General features: G+C 56.0%; 1 protein-coding gene across 3 annotated transcripts in view; it reads right to left on the bottom strand.

The window, feature by feature from the left end:
* Prkag2 (protein kinase AMP-activated non-catalytic subunit gamma 2) overlaps positions 1 to 17735 on the bottom strand; it is a 271108-nt gene that overhangs the window by 147660 nt on the left and 105713 nt on the right. The window contains exon 1 of one of the 3 annotated variants that reach the window (XM_071610763.1): positions 10707 to 11075. The exons of the other annotated variants lie outside the window; for them this stretch is intronic. Coding sequence (XP_071466864.1) covers positions 10707 to 10800 — 94 coding nt within the window. The 5' untranslated portion in view covers positions 10801 to 11075. Of the gene's footprint in view, positions 1 to 10706; positions 11076 to 17735 lie in introns of those variants that run through there. 3 annotated transcript variants of the gene reach the window in all.

The raw sequence follows: 17735 nt of genomic DNA, 5'->3' as shown, positions 1-17735 counted from the left end.
TAAAATATTTAAAGTTCTTAACTAAGTATCACCAGCAAGAATGAGGGGGGATGGTACTGAAAGGTGTGGGGTTTGGGGGACAGGACCAGGCCCCACATGGCTGCTATGGGATCAGAGGTAGAACCGCCCAGCCCTGGTCATCAGGATGGGGAGGACTCCAAGCCTCCACCCACCCGGGGAGGGGACGCTGAGGTGGCTGTGAAAGGTGAGGCTATCCCTGTCCAGGACTGGCACATGTGGGGATGCCTGGCCCACAGAAACCATGCTGAGGCATAGCAGTCTGCTCCTCTTCTGTAGCATCCAGTGGACGCCCCTCCTTAGACTCACTGGCCACAGCCGTCCAGAGGTCCACACTAGGTTGCAGTCACTCCCGTGGCCCCTTTCCTTCAACCTTGGCGACTCTAGGGCCCAAGCTGGGGCTCACCAGGCTAAGCCCCCAGGACACAGTGGGTGCTGTCCGTGTGATTGTGTGGGAGTGGGAGGTGACAGTGGCTCCCTTGCCAAGGGTCATCAAAGGGTGTCCCAATGGAAGAGATGTCTGCTGGGGCTTGAACCCAGGACCGCCTGGAGATGGGCCCACCCTCAGCTTTTCTTCCAGGGCTGCCCCATGTGACTGCTATCTTTCTGGGTTCCCTGGGTCTCAGTTTCCCCATCTGTGAAAGGATCACACCCTCCACCATCCACTTGACCTGCCTTGACAGACATCATTTAAGCCCCATCACGGTGACAACCCAATCCAAGCCAGCACTCAAGGTTCAGCCACATCCTGGCCCCAGCCTCCTCCCCCCACTGGCCTCCCTCTGTTCCCAGGTGATTCCCTCGAGCTCCTTGGTCCTCTGGGCCCAGCTGCTGGGTGGCCTCTTGCCTCTCACAGCTGTCTTCACAGGGGACACATGCTCAGAGTCACACCAGCTCAGGAAGACCAGATGGCTGCAACCCCACTCTCAGGATCGGAGGTGGAGGAGGAGTCCTGGGAGAAACCTGCTCCCGAGGTGAAGCCCGGCGGCCGAGGCCCCCCCAGGACCCGAGGCCCCCCCAGGACCCGCAGGCCAGGCTCCTCCTGCAGAGCCACGTCCACAGTGTCCCTCCCCTGCCCGATGGCAGTTTCTTAGGGCTCACACTTTCCAGCTTACGTTCAAGGTTTTCCAAAGCCTGGCTCTGCCTTCTTTTTCTGGGCTTTTCTGTGACTGACCCCCAGCTGTCCACCCATCCAGCCTCACCCGCAGGGTCCAGTGCTGATGCCTCTCCAGCCCCACCCACGACCCAGGCTTTCTCTGTAATTGGCAATCCCTGGCTCCACGACCAGGTCCAGCAGCTCCGAGCCACGGGCCATCTGTCCTTCCCAGGGGCAGGACACACACAAAGGCACGTTCACCAGGCAGAAGAGCCAGCGACGCCTGGCCGAGCAGAGACGCGCAGTCACACCTCAGTCCCAGCTGCCCGGGAGCCCAGGCCACCCGGCCGCCTCGAGCTCCTCCCAGGAGCCCAGGCCTCAAGCTCCAACCCTGGACTGAGGGTTTCCACAGCCTGAAGCTGAGTGCTCTCTGGGTGCCCAGACCTCCTCGAGCCACGCCACAGGTTCACGTCCACGGAAGGGGCCGCAGCGATTCCAAGCCCATCGGCTATCTCTGTATTGAGGCGTCTCTCAGCTTGTCTGCCATTTTTTAGTTTAAACATAGAAGTACCAGAATTTTCTGAAAGCAATTCATTTGAATACACAAACACAGCCCGAGGGAACACGGAGCTGGACAAAGGCCCTGGGATGGCCTTGGAGACCTGGTCCTCATCCCAGACCGGGCGGCTCTCACCTTGTGCCTCAGCATCCTCAGTCTAAAGGAGCCACGCCCACACATGGGGAGAAACTCCACACCCCTGCCCCGGTGACACACATCCTCGGTCATTAAGTAATTATATGTAGCTAGAGGGGGTAAAGTTCCGAGTCAGGCTGTGTTAGTTAGGATAAAGTTCAAACAGAAAAATCCAAACTGAGAGTTGCTTAAGGAGGAAGGAGGTTCATTCCTGTTTCACATGGGGGATGCCTGACAGGCAGGCACCTGGGTCTACTACGTACTGCCCAGTGCTGATCCAGGCTCCTGACTTTATTCTCCTTTAATCTCAGGACTCACCATAGGGTTCAGAATGGCTGAGAGCGCTCCAGCCATCACATCTACATTCAAGACACGGGGAAGAATAAAGAGACAAATGGGGACTCACCTCTTCCCTCTTTGAACAGATTTCTTATAAGTCTTAACAACATTTCCATTTATAGCTCACTGAACAGCTTAGTCACACGGCCCACCGAGCTGCAGGTATTGCTATAAAATAAGAACTGGGGCCCTGTTACTGAGGAAGACAAGAATACAGGTAATAACCAGGGCTCTGAGACGGCGTCCCACCCTCAGGAGTAAATGAGACGCCTGGACGAGGCGACCAATGCTTGTCTTGAGTTATGGTCTTACTGTAAAACTGAGCCAGCCACTGCTCAGGAGGAGGCCCCAGGAAGGGTGTCCCCAGCACACATAGCCCCTTCCTTTAGCTGACCTAAGTCAAGCATGGAGCTGTCAGGGACCCCTCAGCCAGGAGACCCTGAAAGGTCACTCTTCAGAGCCTCCTGGGCTCCGGGGTGCTGATGGGCAATGGAAGCTGGTGTCAACCCCAGTCTTAGAACCTCCAGAAGGGTGGCTTCGAGGATCCTGTTGTCACGCTTAGGAGAAAACCCCCTCGCGTCGGCAGGGGTGAGCCGGCCCTAGTAAGGCCGACTCTACAAAGCCACAAAGTGAGGACCCTCCTTGGGGGAGGCCCAAAGTCTCTGGCACAGGAAAAGTTAGGAGCCAGGTGAAGGCAGTGCCATGTGTCCCTTAACATTGCAGAGGGACATGGTGCTGAGTGGTGCAAATGAGGGGGGCCTGTGTCCCTGCTGTGCAAACCCCCACCGCGCCTCCAAGTTGCTCCAGCCAAGGCTGCAAGCCCGCCAGGAGCACCTCTGGAACGGCTCTCCAGGCCTCCTGCGTCCTCCTCAATGCCTGGCGGGCTCGCTCCAGGGCGGCCTTGCCCACAGTGGCCACTTCCACTCTCCACGTCCAAACCAGACCCTGGACACGATCTCATTCTGGCCTCCTGCTTTGACTCATATTTGCATTGTGCGTCTAATGATATGTTTATGCAGGTGGGTCCATGTCGTCATGGTGCCCAACTGTCTCCTGGAGCGCGAGCCATGCCCCTTGGAAGGATGTGCTCTACAGGTTTGTTCAGCAGTAACAGAGGAATCATGGGGCGGAGCGGGAAGCAAGGACAGGAAGAAGCGGAACGTTCCAGCTCGAGGTCGGGGCGGGGGAGACCCAGAGCTGAGATCCCAGGTGGGGTGAGCGGCCGCCAAGCAGAGCCAGGCTTACACAGAGGTCCCTCCTGTCGAGGTTCTTCGCCCCTCCAGGGTACAGGCGATGATCCCTGGGCTCTGCAGGGAGGCCATGAGGTGTCCACGACACTGTTCTCCTAGCGTTGCTGTCCCCACTGTATCACTGACCCACCCCCAGCCGCTCGCTAGGAGCTGTGGCCTGCGGCGGAGTGCACTGGGGCGCTACCCGGGGACGGGAGGACAGCAGCCCTGGGCCTCTGACTGCCGACAGCCACACTGCCGTGCTGGGGCCCGCAGTGGGTGGAGGAGGATGTGAGGCCAACCCTGCCAGGAACAGACGGCCTTTCACCTTGGTCCTCAGGCCAGGACAGATGGTGACCTTTAGAGAAAGGGAATTGATCTCATCTTGGCAGAGAAACACTTCCCCCCAGAGGGAAGTCAGTCACGGAGAAGCCAGAGAGGCATGAGGCCCAGGAGAGTCCAGGACATGAGAGCTGGGGGCCACCAGCCTTTCCTGTGGGCCTCCTTGCCGGGAGGCTTATCCTCCTGGGGAAGGCCGACTCCCTGCCCAGCAGAGGGGAAGACACCTGGAGATTCCAGGTAGTGAGACCTATGGGAGCAGCGCCTGGCACTCAGGGTGTTTCCTTTAATTTCTGTGGTTCCTGTTCTGGCATCTGGCCTGACGCTGCCGGGGAAGGCTGCCGCTCCCTCCCAGGTCAGCCACAGTTCTTTTTGTTTTGGGGTACTGGGGACTGAACCCAGGGGTGCTTTACTACTGAACTGCATTCTCAGTCCTTTAATTCTTTTTTTTTTAATTTTGAGACAGGCTCTCACTAAGTTGCTTAGGGTCTTGCTAAGTTGATGAGCTAGCCTCAAATTCTGACACTCCTGTCTCAGCCTCCAGAGTTGTGGGGATCACAGGCCTGTGCCACTGCCCTGGCCAGGGCTAGCAGGTCCTTGGGCACAGCAGAGGGCCCACCTGGAGCCACCTGTCACATGCAAACTGACCAACCTGGCGCCCCTGCTCTGCACCACATTCTATCCAGCCCTGGACTCCAGGCGGCCACATCCCCAGTGCTAGTCCCCCAAAGGCAGGGACCAGACACTAGACAGCCCCACGCCCTGAGCCCCGAGATGTCACACATGCCAGTCGTCGCCTGCCTCACCCGTCTTCCCCATGGAAACCACAGGGAAGGCTCCGCCCACCCTCTCCCTTGCACCTTCTGTCTCCTGACAGGCCCTGGAGCTTCCCTGTGTGACCTCCACCCCTCCATGGCATAGATAATACCCCTCCTCTGGGGGACAGTGAGTGACGAACTCTCAGTGGCATCGTCTCCTGACTGCTGGCCTCACCCCACCCGAGTCGTGAGTCTACACTGCAGTAACGTCTCCTGTGGTCTGATGCTGGCCGGGCAGTCCCCTTTGGCTCTGCCCTGTCTTGGCGCACACCGCAATGTTCCCCTAACTATTCACTCAGCAAGTGGCCCACAGACATGCTCCAAGGGAAGCAGACGCTGAACTTAGAATGTTCTGGGAATTCTGGGAATGTCTCAGGAACCCTTGCCATCTGCTGCCACGGAAGCCCTTCTGCAGGTGTCTCTTTCCTGGTCCTGCGTACAGGGCCCCTGGGAGGACAACCAACTCGGGTCCCTCGCAGTCCAGACTCAGGAGTCCACAGCCAGCGGGGTGGGACTCTGCTTGTCTCCCAGCAAACCTGAAAGTTTCTGGAAAGAAGGAACTGGAGATTGCTTGGATCGTAGACAGGAGGGCTCTGCAGAGGTCCAGTTGTGTGGAGAGCCTTGGTAGTTTTGTCACTCGTTTGTTGTTCATCTAGGAAGTCATTAGTCTCAGCTGATTAGTGTTATCTCTGCCAGACCAAAGTGGGGCCCAGCCAGGCGTCTCAGTCACCTGACTCACCACATTGCCCTACGGGATCCACCTGGAACCCCTGAGCCACTTCCTGCTGCAGCCCCAGGGTCCACTCCAATGCACAACCAGTGGTCACCTGTCCACCCTACCTGTCCTGTGGGGCACACTCACACGGGTTCCCTCAGGCCCAGCAGAGCACCTGGCTAAGGGCTGGGGAAGAGGAGACGCTCCCTCCCAGGCTGCACCCTGGGCTACCACTCCCATCACGAGATACGAGCAAGGAGGGGCAGCGGCATCCAGGCTGAGGCGTGGGGCCAAGAATACACCATGGCACAAGAATCATGCTGGCCCCAGGGAACACTCACTGTTGATTTGTTCTTGAGAGTATCTAGACTTTGCATATTTTTTGTTCTCAATCATTAGAAGACAGGTTATTACTGCAGGATAGAATCCATCTTGCTCTAAATGTGCCAAGCTGTTGGTGCACGGAGGAGCTGGGAGCTCGGGAGATCATCTTGATACCAAGCCTCCCTGGGCCCACAGGCCTCCCCTGAGCCAGGTCTCGCCTTGGAGGGCATGGGCCACAGGAGCAGGGGCTGCCTGATGCCCGGCAGATGTCCAGCCCCAGCCTGGGGCACCAAGCCATGGGACACTTCTCCGTTATTATCCAGAGTCACTGTTACTTAAATTCGTCTCCTTTCCAGAAGCTTCTTTCTGCCTAGCTCCTCTGTTCATTCCACCAGGCTCTGCAGTTCTGTCCTAGTATTTCCGACACCCTCAGACCTCTGCGCTGGCAGCACTGTTTGTCCAGCGTTGAGATTCTCCACTCAGAACTTGGCCTTCCGGGAAAGTGGCTCCCGGAAGGCACTCTGCCCTCAGGAAGCCCGAGCACCCCCTGCCTGACCCTTGTCACACAGCCTGCTCCTGGCTGCCAATATGTCCCCAGTTCATGGTGCCATGGGCAGGACAGTGACTTTGGGAACTGGGGTGGGACAGAGCGGGGGGGAGGACCAGCTGACCCTTGGCTCCTCCAGCCCTGCCTCACCCTCAAGGCCACTTTGTTCTAAGCCAAGCAGGCCACAGAGTCACCCCAGGAAACACTCTGAGTGACTCTGCTGTAGGCCACCCTGTTAGGTGATGGCCACCTGACTCACCCAGTGTCTCTGAGGACAGTCCTGGGGAGAAGTGAACTGGAAGGGCTGGGCCAGTCCCGGCACCTGTGGCTGGCAGGGCCTTGTCCATGCAGAGTGGTGCAGGGCTGATGTATAATGAACTTCCAGCCCGGCTCCCAGCAGGGTGGATGGGAGGAGGCGGGATGCCCTTAAATTTACTGACACTCACCCCTTGTCACAGACAGCTGTCCATTGCCCAGCCATGACCACCAGCCCCTGAAGACCCAGCCTTACATTAGGATACCGCCTCACTACAGGTCCTTTGTGTGAACACAAATTTAGCAGGAAGAATGGTTGTCGGGTCTGGGTGCTTGAGGTGGAGCCCTGCCTCCTGCCTGTGGGGAAGCCGCAGGGCAAGTGGGGCCACGGAGGGGGGGGGGCCTTAGGCCCAGCTCTGTCCTCTCTCCACGGGGGCCTTGGTCAAAGGCCCCCCAGGGACTTCACCTCATGCAGTACAAGCCAGAGTCCTCCAAAGTGGCCACTGCCCGGCCCTCCCACCTCATGCTCCACGGAGTGCTCAGCTGTCTCCTGCTGTCCAGTCACACAGCCTTTCCCCAACACCGGAGAGTCCTCTCTCCCCAGGGCCCGGGTCTCTCTGCCTGTCAAAGGCCCTGACCATGAGCATCCACGTGTCCTGCTCCTGTGCCTTCCCTGCCCAGCAAGCACACTCTATCCCTCGTCCTGCCTCCTTGGTGTCACTGCCATTGGACCTCACAAGGAAACCAGTCTGCCTGTCAGAACTAGCTGGACACAAGGACAAACGCTGCATGGTCCCACTCCTGAGGTCCCCAGCGTCCACAGAGACGGGGAGTAGAATGGGGTTGCCGGGGGTGGGGGGGAGGTTTCCTTTCCTGGGTGCAGGGTCCAACTGTGGAGGATGGACAAGCCCTGGAGACAGAGGTGGCCGTGGCTGTGCCCAGTATGAGTACTGGACGCTGCCGAGCTGTGAGCCCAGCATGGTGAGGACGGCAGGCATGCTGTTGTCTATACGTCCCCAGAACAAAACAGCAGCCCTGCCCCACTCAGGATCCTCCGTGGCTAGCTGCTGCACCCAGAGCTGGAAGTGTGGCTGGGACAGAGTGGACGCTGGTGGGACTGGCATGATACTGGCCACGGTTGTGCCTGAAGTTGGGTGCCCTTGAACTGTTCTCCCCACTCCTATGTTTGAAAACACTATTACAGAGAATTCAAAAATGAGATATTTCGAGGTAGATCCAAGGTAGAACACTGATGCGCTTCAAGAGGTCCTCACAAGGACATGCCACACAGGGCTCAGAGAGGGGAGAGGCTGGTTGTAAAAGCCAAGGGGGTCGGGGTCAGGGTCTGCAGCCTCACTCAGAACCTCAAAGAACAAGGGGGCAATGCCCATTCATTTTTTTTTCTTTTTTGTGGTGCTGGGGATTGAACCCATGACCTTGTGCATGCAAGGCAAGCACTCTACCAATTGAGCCATAGGCCCAGCCCTGAAACAACGCCCATTCTTGATGCTGCCTTTGCGTCCTGCCTCTGGTGCCCACCCTCAGAGAGCCCTCAGAAGGCCACAGGAGTTTCTATTTTTAACCGCAGTGATAGAAACGCTGCTGTGGTCAGTTGTCTTCATCGGATCAGCATAATCTGGCCCCAATCTTCCACCTTGTGATTTCTGTTATCATTGCCACAGACTCTGGTCAGCACAGTCCAAATCTCTCTCTACCAAGGAGGCGACAGACAGGCCGAACTGGAAGCTGTCCCTTGTCAGAGATGGAGGCAGAGCGTCTCCTCTGGCTGCAGCCATCCCTGCCCAGCTTCGCAGCAGGACTGGGCTCCAGGCAGCTGGGAGGAGAAAGGAGCGCCAGTGTGGGGTGCAGGTGAGTGTGCGTGAGGATGCACGTGTGGGTGTGCTCTGCGAGTGTGGGCGTGTGTGCAGGTACCACATGTGTGCAGCAAAGATGCGCCCCTCGACTGGAGCAATGACAGGAAAGCCACCAGATGACACAAAGTGCTCTGGACCCCAAGGGAGTGGCTCCACCCTGCAGGGACCAGAGAGACAGCAGTCCCTGAAGATGGCAGAGCTGTAGGGCGGTGTAGGGGGTCTGCACACACTTCCTAAGTGGGTCTCGTTCTGGGGAATTGGAAGATGCGTAGAAGACAGGCATTTTCACCGCCCCTCACGGCAGCTTTCTCGAGGTCCGAGAAGAGGCCTCATCCCCAATTCTCCTCCATGGCAATAACTGGCAGGAGAGGGAGCTGCTGGAAGGGGATTTAAAACCCAAACCCTGAAGCAGTGCTTGCTGGAGACTTGGGGACAGCCCTGGTGTGGAGCGTTCTCAAGTCACTGCAAGGCGGCCATTTCTTATGGAGAACTCGGGATGCTGGGGACCAGGATTCCAGCTCCAGAGGAACATTTCTGGCAGACAAGGTCCCTGGCCTTGGAAGCAGAAAGTCACAGTCAAGGGAACCTGGATGGCTGCACGGAGGGACCCCTCACCTGGGCCTCAGGCGTGGCAGAGCTGGGAGGGAAGCTTGGTTGGCACCCCAGGCTGCTTTCCTCACACCTCAAACCTACACCCAGCTGCAGAGCAGCTGGCACATCTGCTGCCCACCTCTCGGCTGCTCTCACTGTGACTCCAACAAGCAAAGGACAGACTTAGGATGAACCGACATGCCCGGCTCCCGCCCCTGCGTGGCCCTGCCCGAGCAGGGACACTGGTTTCCCACTTGTTCCTTAAACCCCAGAGAAGGCTCCAGGGGCCAGGATTCCCCGACCCTGTGGTCAGAGCCGCATTTGCATGTAAGCACTTTTGAAACTCAGGAAGATGCAAATATGATTTTTGACCTCAGACGCGCAGGAGACAGGATGACAGCCAGGTCTTAAACACCAGGGAGAAACCACTGTCGGGCACAAGAGGCTTCTAATAAGGGGCCCGCCTGCCTGTCTCCACTAACAAGCCAGATTTTTAGTTCAACAGTAGGTTCAGACTTGATTCTATAGCGAATGAGTGTTTAGTTCTTTATTCTCTAAAACCAGAGCCTTCCTGTTAGACCAATCACTCAGTTCCCCGTCCAGGAAGGCTGCAGCCCGTCTCCCTTTGGGGCCAGCAGGCCTAACCCTCTAGACTCACCCTTGTGCTCACTCAGAGAGATGCTATTCTTTTATAGGTTTTCTCCTTCTCGAGACTGGAAACGCTCTGAATTCAACAACTGCGGTCTTCCCCGCTGGCTTTTCCCAGATCACGCCCCAGGCTGCCTGGGGAGCACTGCTGATTCGGGTGTGGCAAGGCCACAAGGTGGGCAGATTTTATATCACCTTTTCTCCTTTCTTACTATCCTTGTTTTCGCTTCCTGCTCAGATGTTTTGCCAAAGTCATCTTTGCACTGGACACGTGACAAGTTTGGGGCTGCTTGCTACGTCACATTCCACACAGGGACTCAGTGGGCATCCCCTCACCGTTCCCCACTTTTCCTCACCCATGGGGCTGTGTCTGGCCCGCTCTGCTGTGACCGAGCCTGACCCCCGGCCAGAGCAGGGACCCTGCTTCTCCACCTCACGGTGGGGCCGCTCAGGTGCACCTCTCTGAATCGACACCTGCAGTGGGCTACCTCTGATCCTTCAAAAATGACATGCACCATCTAAGGTTGAGTGGGCCCCCGTGAAACCAAGAGAGCTTTGGAGCCCACCTGCCTGGCTCAGGGCTTGAGGACCCGACCACCCCCTCCACTTCTGCTGCCCGGAAATACTGAATCCTGGAGCCTTCCCCATCCACCCCAGCCACGCTGGTCCTCAGCCCCAGAACCTGCTGAGGCAAGGCCCCAAAGCCAGAAGAACACAAAGCAATATTCTCCCCCCGGGCCACAGATTAGGCAGGCATTTTCTGTCCCACCCTAATCCTCAATCCACCAGATCACTCAGCCACAGGACCAGGGGGTGGGTGGGACCCCTTGTTCCTGACCTCCAAGGACAGTTTTCCCAAAGCCGAACATTTCATTTTCAATGGTTTAAACTAACAGTTCCCATCCACCCTCACGCTTTCCCAAGCAACCATTTCCCTCTCAATGAGTGACAATCCAGTTACTCCCTCAACCTCATTCGCCCAGGTGGAGCCGGAGGAAGGGAACAACCTTAGAAAGAGTGGCGCTAGGCTGCCCAGTGCAGGACCCTCGGTAAGGAGTCGCGTCTCACCCCAGCTACTGCCCCACGGTTACTCCAGGAGCAAGGGGGAGCAGCTGGCCACGGCCAGTGCCCTGGATGTGCACACAGGCCACACACTCCCCAGGGCTCCCCCCCACCCCACAGAGACCATCAGAGAAGCAGGGAAAGGACAGGGTCCTACCGAAAAGGCCATGGGGCTCTGACTGGCGCCTCTGGGTGCTTCGGTTTTGGTCCTTCGGTTTCTTGTTGCCCCTGAGACTTCCAAAGCGCTTCATGGGGAGCTGTGGCCACAGGCACGGCAACAGGTGAACATACCAGGGTCTTCAGAACCTGTGGCAGCCCAGGTGGCAGGTCACCCGGAGGGGCACAGCATCAGTCAGCAGGTGGAGGACGCCGGCAGCCACTGCTCACTGCTGCTGCGCAAGGCAGCCCGTGCCCAGCCACAGCTGTGGGTCATGCGTCCTCACAGGGGGCCTCCAGATAACGTGGGAGGGGACCCACTCTCAGGGCCAGCCGCTCTGCTGCTCACAGGGTGATCCCGCTGCGGTTCTTGCCCACGTCCCTGAGGCTCCGAGCTCAGCAGTCCTGTCGGGGCTGCACCCCGGCCGCAGCAGCTGGGTGTCAGTCTTGCTGTCTGACCTTAAGTAGGCAAGAAGCCGCCGGAGGCACAAACAGTACTTCACAGGGGATTTGTTTGTGTAGTTAAGGTCAGAAGCTCACTGACACGCGCCAGGGTTTTTTTTTTTTTCCTCCTTAAACTTAAAAAAGGAGGGGAGACTAAGTAGGCAGAGGAAGCACAAGCCTGCTAGTCATGTGCAGATCTGCATGATGTCTCTTTAAAAAGACTGTAAAAGGAAACTACCCTGTGCAGACAATTCTTGGCACCAATTGGCTGGAGCACATTCCCATTATGACATGACATCACACAACTATTTTGATGCATGTGCTCCGGGGCTCCGCAGGTCAGAGGCTCCGGCTGCAACTTGTGGAGAAGCCACAAGTGCCCGGGCTGGAATTGCTGAGTCCACTTGGGCTCAGTAGGGAAAGAAACAAGATCAGCTTCCAGGAGGGGACAGGGCTGCCCTGGAATTTGGCGGAAGGCGTTCAGCGAAGGCGGTCAGCGAACGCGTAACCTGAGCTTCGGACTTGCTGAGAATTGCGCAATGACAGAGCTTGGGGACATTTTAGAGGGAATCAGCTCTAACCCCTCCAGTCACAAAGGGGGAACACTGAGGACCAGCATAGGACTTCGACTTTTCTAGGGTTCTGCTGCCTGGCAGAAGTAGATCTGGAGATCTAATCTCTTTGGCTCCTAGGTCAAACCTCTGACCTAATCAAACAAAGCAAAAAATAAATAAATAAATAAATAAAAAAATTGTATGTTTTTAACTGAAAAAAAACGTATGAAATTATGAAAGAGGGAAAAAATGTCAGTTTTTTTCCATATATCTTCACTAGGCTATAGAGAAAATCACCTGCTCTGCTACCAGTCAGGCTTGTGATCTCGAGAAAGTCACTTTCCATCTCTGAGCCTTGGTTTCCCCTCTTTTTAACGGGGTCAAATTGAGGTCATTTAGGATTTAGTCTGGTGCCAACAGTCTGAACTCCTAATGGTCATGGAACCTGGGAGGATTCTCCCCAAAATGACTGTCCCTGCGACCATCAGCTAAATAACCTTGCACTGAAGATTGGTGGGTGGGAACGCTTTCGGCGGCAGCACTGCCACCTGGAAACCAGGCAGTGAGGGACATAGAAGGGAAATGCCCAGGGCCCAGACTCAGGCCTGGAGCCACCGTGAGCCAGAAGCTGACTGCTTTCCAGGGCTCTGTCTCTGTCTGGCAGAGCTCATCCTGAATCCTCCATGATAACCGTGGCCCCAGAATGGAGCAACATGGAGAAGAAACCAAGCTGGCGGGGCCACTGGAGAGGCCATCAAGTGATGTCACAGTAGGAGGGAAGTGTGGAACCTCAGCTTCTGCCCCAGACCTGCCATTGCCAGGGGGCTCCAACCGCAGCCAGGGGACCCACACTGCTCCCCAGGAGCTGGAGGGGCTCAGGGCAAACTGACTAGCTCCAACCTTTCAGGTTCCTTCGAGTCTTTGGATCAACCCCTCTGCAAGCTCAGAGTCTGCTTCCCCGCTCCTGGACCCGGCCTCCTTTTGTCCAGACTGACCCTATCACTGCTGAGTTGGTCGAGAAGCCATGGTCTCAGCCTCTTTTGCACCATTGCAACCAAGCTAATGGTCATCAAGGGACGACTGTTTACTAGAGCTGTGCTTGACATTTGCGGGGTCAGGAAATCCCGTGGGGCCTGAACCAGCCCTTACGAAGCTGTGGGGTCGTCTTCCCACTGTCCTCTGTGAGCCCCTTGCTCTGGCCAAGGTGCTTTGGTCCCTCCCTCAGGACGCACTTTGAATTTCCTAAACTACTGGATTTTGCTCCCCCTCCTGGTGCCCTTGGTTTCCAACTTCACTTGTTGAAACCTTGTGAAACACGGCTCCATTCAGAATCCCCCCGCCCCCATGAGCCCTCCTGTATCATTTCTAGAAGAGGGGGGCTTTCCTTTCCCTTGAGGGATCGCTGCCCTCCAGGTCTGTATGTCAAAGTAGCCCATGCCACAGAGAAGACTGGGCACTCCCAAAGGAGTGCCCCACACATCCTTGCAGCCCCCTCTCCAGCCAGGTACCTGAAGGTAGGAAGTGCTATACAGAGTACCTGAGCCTGCTGATGCTCTCTGAGCTCCCTGCAGGATGGGTTACATCCACACCCTGCTCCTCCCCAGCTTCTGCTCAGACAGCCAACAGGAAGGAGCAGCTGCGGGGATCAGGGACAGGAGGAGCTGAGCCTGAGTTGGGAGCCCTCCACCTCCCTACAGGTCACTCTGGGCTGGCATGTGTCTGAGGGACACAGCTCCTGCCAGGCAAACACACCCCAGTCTTCAGTCTCAGATGGGGTCCTTTCTCCCTCATCCTCTGGGCTCATCAGTGGTGGCAGCTCTGCTGATACTAACTCAAGATGTTGTGGCACCCTGGGGCTCTGGGGGCTGCACCTTTGAAGGCAGCTCCTGTGTTCAACTGTCCTCCGGGGATCCTAAGGTCAGGGTCCTCTTTCCTGCTGGGACCAAACCATAGATTCTGTGATCAAATGTTTGTATCCATGGCACAGGAACAAACATGCAAAGTAGGCCTTGCCCTCCGGGGACTTGCCAATGTGCAGGAGAGGCCAAGGTGAACGGCTGGGCAATGCCAACAGCAGGAAGAACCGTGGGCGTGCCATCAGTGGGCACGAGAGGCTGGGATGACCGTGAGCAGCATCAGCACGACGGGGGAGGGCCAGGGTCTGCCAGCCCTGCCTGGAAAGAGGAACTGGCTTGGCCTTGAGAGATGTGGGGCATGGAGTGGGGCTGCCCGCCCAGGCAGCCTGTCAAGGACGTGGCCTTGGAAACCAGTCACCAAACCCACCGCTGGCTGCTGGCCGGGCCCCCATGTGCCAGCAGGTCATCTCTGGTTAAATACAGTAGCCCAAACTCACTGTGAGTAAACTCTGAAAAAGAAGAGGGAGTAGGTTTGGGGCTTTCACGTTTTAGATTTTCTAAAAAAAAAATCAATTCACTTTCTAACAAAAACCCAACTGTTCTCTCAATTTAAAGATAAATAGTAAAACAAAGCAAAAGATCTGAAGAAAAAGACACTAACCAATCATGCCAGCATGAAGGGGCACATTTGAATAAAAGATTAAATGAAACAGTGTTGCACGAGCCAATCTGAAATTCTTTCCCTGTTTTTTGGTAGACGAAAATAATAGGTATTTATTATGATATGTCTTGTCTTGATTGTTTGACAAGAAATTATACCTATGAGTTCCTACACCATTATATAATCCAATCTGTGGGAAGGAACACTACTTCAAAGTTTAGTGACTAGAAGCAAGTGAGTTCAAACTCATGTAGAAGATAATGGTGGTGGCAGGGCGGTCCTGAATCGAAATTTATATGGTGGCCATTCATTCAACGAGTGATTATTAAACCTCTGCTAAACGAACTGCACTGGTGTTGATTGAGGGGATTAGGTACCAGCAATAATTTGAAGACATTCTTGTCCTACAAGAAGTATACTTTAATTAGCAAAACAAATCAGAACTCCCATTCATCAAGAGCCTCCCGTGGGCCAGATGGGGTGCTAGCCACCCTACAACTGCCGTGTTATCTCATCCCCCCATGAAGCTGCAGGGCAGGTGTTATAACACCATTTAAAGTCAGAGAAGTAGCTTGATGGGATCACACGCTGACCAGCCAGGAGGACATGGACTTCACCCTGATTCAGATAAGCCTACATGCAACGATCCCAAGATCCCCGTCTTTCCACTTCATGGGACATTCTAGACACATGCACAGACACATTGGAAGACAATAGGAGTTCAAAGCCCCTGTGTCCACTCCAGGGCCTTCAAGCACCATGGACAACATATGTTTGGAAAGGAGACATTCTCTCTACATTTTTCACATTAACTTTTAAGCTTCAAGCTGGGAAATTTAAAGGCAAAAGAGGAATTAAAAAACCACACATTTTAATATCTCAACTTGCATCAAAGTCTACCTTGCAACACAGACTGGCTGGCCACGTGGGGTCTGTGACAGGTGAGGGGAGTCGCTAACTCTAACAACACATGCTCTGGAAGTGCTCACCATGTTCCTCCCAGGGCCAGCTGTACCCAGCAGCTGGTGGGTGACACTGGGTTCCAAGTGCTCGAGCAGAGTTGTACTGGAAGATGTTCAGTGGTGACTCCCGTGAGGCGGGGAGGGAGGGAGGGAGGCTGGGTGTAGTGTTTGCTTTGTCTGTGGAGTAAATGCTCCAACCTTGGTCCTCTTCAAGGTGCCAAGGAGGCATGCAGGGGCTTGCAAGTTTCCAAAGATTAACCAATGGTCTCTCCCAACTGGGATCTCCCGATTGGATTCACACGAGCCTGAAATTCCTTAAATTGGGAACAAAGGTCTTAATCCTACAATGAGAGACAAACGCTGAGGCAGTGGAGTGGGGTCCTGTTCATGTGGCAGGACAAGCAAGGGGGACCCTGTCTTAACCCACTTGACTGACAGGCTGGGGAAGATTCCCGCTCACAGGAGGACGGTACTAAGGTTCCTGTCCCAGCTCCCACCTCGTGAGGCTCCCAGATGAGCAGAGTGAGTTCAGTAGCAGAAGCACCCTGGGGGGGGGGGCTTCCACCTCGGGAAACCCTGAAAAAAGAAGGAACTCGAGTCTTGCAAGACAGAACTGTATTAAAATGCTTTCTGGTCCACACTGAAAATCATGCTGCTGTTGGCGTGAACCTTAGGGCCAAGCTATAGGGCAACAGGTGCACTTCCCATGTGGCCAGACCACCATGTTGATACCAGTTTTACAGGATTTGGAGGGGGTAGAATCACAGGTTAGGTTGTGCCCTCTAGGTGTCTCCCCCCGCCCCTTCTAGATCTTCAACTACAAACCTACACTCGACAGCTTACAGACAGGCTGGCATGAAGAGCATCCCTGGAGACACCCAAGCTCCCAGATTGCTTTGTGGCTTTGCATCTCTGTGTGCATTCTTCCCCCACTAGATCGAAAGCCCCTGATGACAGGAATCCTGCCCCTAAAAGCAGAGATAGCACTTACATCAATGCCCTACAGCGGCCGGGGAGCAGTGAGGCCAGCCAGGGAACAGCCACAGGCAGGTTCGCTGTGTCCTCCTCCTCCCCTGGGAGCAGTGGATCCCCTTCCTGGAGGATGCATAGACAACTTCCCTGGAGCCAAGGGAGGTGCTGCTGACCAGTGACCACCCCGCCCAGTGCTGGCCAACCAAAGCTCTGAGCTCTCTCCATGGGACACCCACTGCCTGGGACCATGGATGCCCAGAAGTCGGGGGCAGTTTACCCCAATGTGGGTTTTATCAGGGTGCGGCCTCCACACATCTGGATGTGGCAAGACTGTCAAAAGCCAGCACATCTAACAGCTGGCAGTTCTGGGGGCAGGAGAGTAGGGGAGGCCGAGGGGATTGCAGGCAGTGGGCCAGACGTGTGGCCTGCTCCTTTAGTGCATAGATGGTGCCCTCACTCCCAGCGGGCCTTGGGCTGCACTACCACACTATTATTGAACCTGCTCTCACAGTTCTGATGTGTGAGACCTCCCTGGAGACCCTGGTAAGCCCAAACACACAAGGAAGCCATTTAATTCTTGGGGGCTCTCTGCAGGTGTGGGGGGTGGGGCATAGTCTCCTGCTTAAAAGCACCTGCCGCCCAGGGGCTGGCTCTGTCCAGCTTCAGCGAGGCCCCACCAGGCCTTGCAGGTTGACTCCGGGCCTGTTATGGACATGGCGGCAGGTTCCCAGCCTCAACGCATCTGCATGTGATGGCACAGCAGCAGCTCTGAGAGCAGAGGCCTCTTCGGACCAGGCAGGACTTGGGGAGAGTCCCAGAATACCCACAGGATGGTCCTTCTGAAGCCCACTCTACCTTGAACTTCCACTTATATTAAAATCAAATTTCAGAAAAGACCCCAAGCCCTCCTTATCCCTGAAGCCACTCTGGATGTGGTCATGGGCAGCTACAGTTCTCAGAAGTGCTCCCCAGTGACCTGGGGGCAGAGAAGCATCTGAGACTGGAGGCAGACCAACCTGACGGGGAGCAGCTCCCACCGCCCCCTAGACCGGTGCCTCCCACGCCCGGGGCAGGGCTCAGGAGGCCTGTGGGCCTTGTGCAATAGAATCTGGCACAGAGCAGGGCTTGGCAGGTTCCGTGATGCCCATGCCATGGACGGCATGGAAGACTTTCCCCGAAGCACTTTCCTGGGGTCTTCTCAACATGCCAGGAGGAGGAGGCAGCCACTACCGTTCAGTTAGGGAAGAAAGGGACAGAGGTTCAGGGCACTAAGTGACTTGCCAGGATCCCAGGGTAGCAGGGGAGAGCAGCCTTAGCCTCATCCAGACACACTCAGGACCCTGGTTTGCTGCTTCTCTGCCGCAGGAGTGTTGGAGAAGCAGATGAAGACAGCAGCTGAAACTCACTCTCAGGCCTTTGTGGACCGCCAGGCAGTACCTGAAGAGCACCAGGTCACCCAAGGCGCCACACAGTCAAAATCCCGTGGTGTAAGAGGCGCGGTCCCTGTGAGCCAGGCGGGGAGTAGCCACACGCCTCAGCACGGGTCTGCCAGAGCTCGCCTGCTGGTTGCAAAATACTGTG

This window comes from Marmota flaviventris, chromosome 1 (assembly GCF_047511675.1).
Source record: "Marmota flaviventris isolate mMarFla1 chromosome 1, mMarFla1.hap1, whole genome shotgun sequence".
Lineage (NCBI taxonomy): Eukaryota > Metazoa > Chordata > Mammalia > Rodentia > Sciuridae > Marmota > Marmota flaviventris.
Note: the sequence above shows the minus strand (reverse complement) of the source record. Positions and strands in the feature narration are given on the sequence as shown.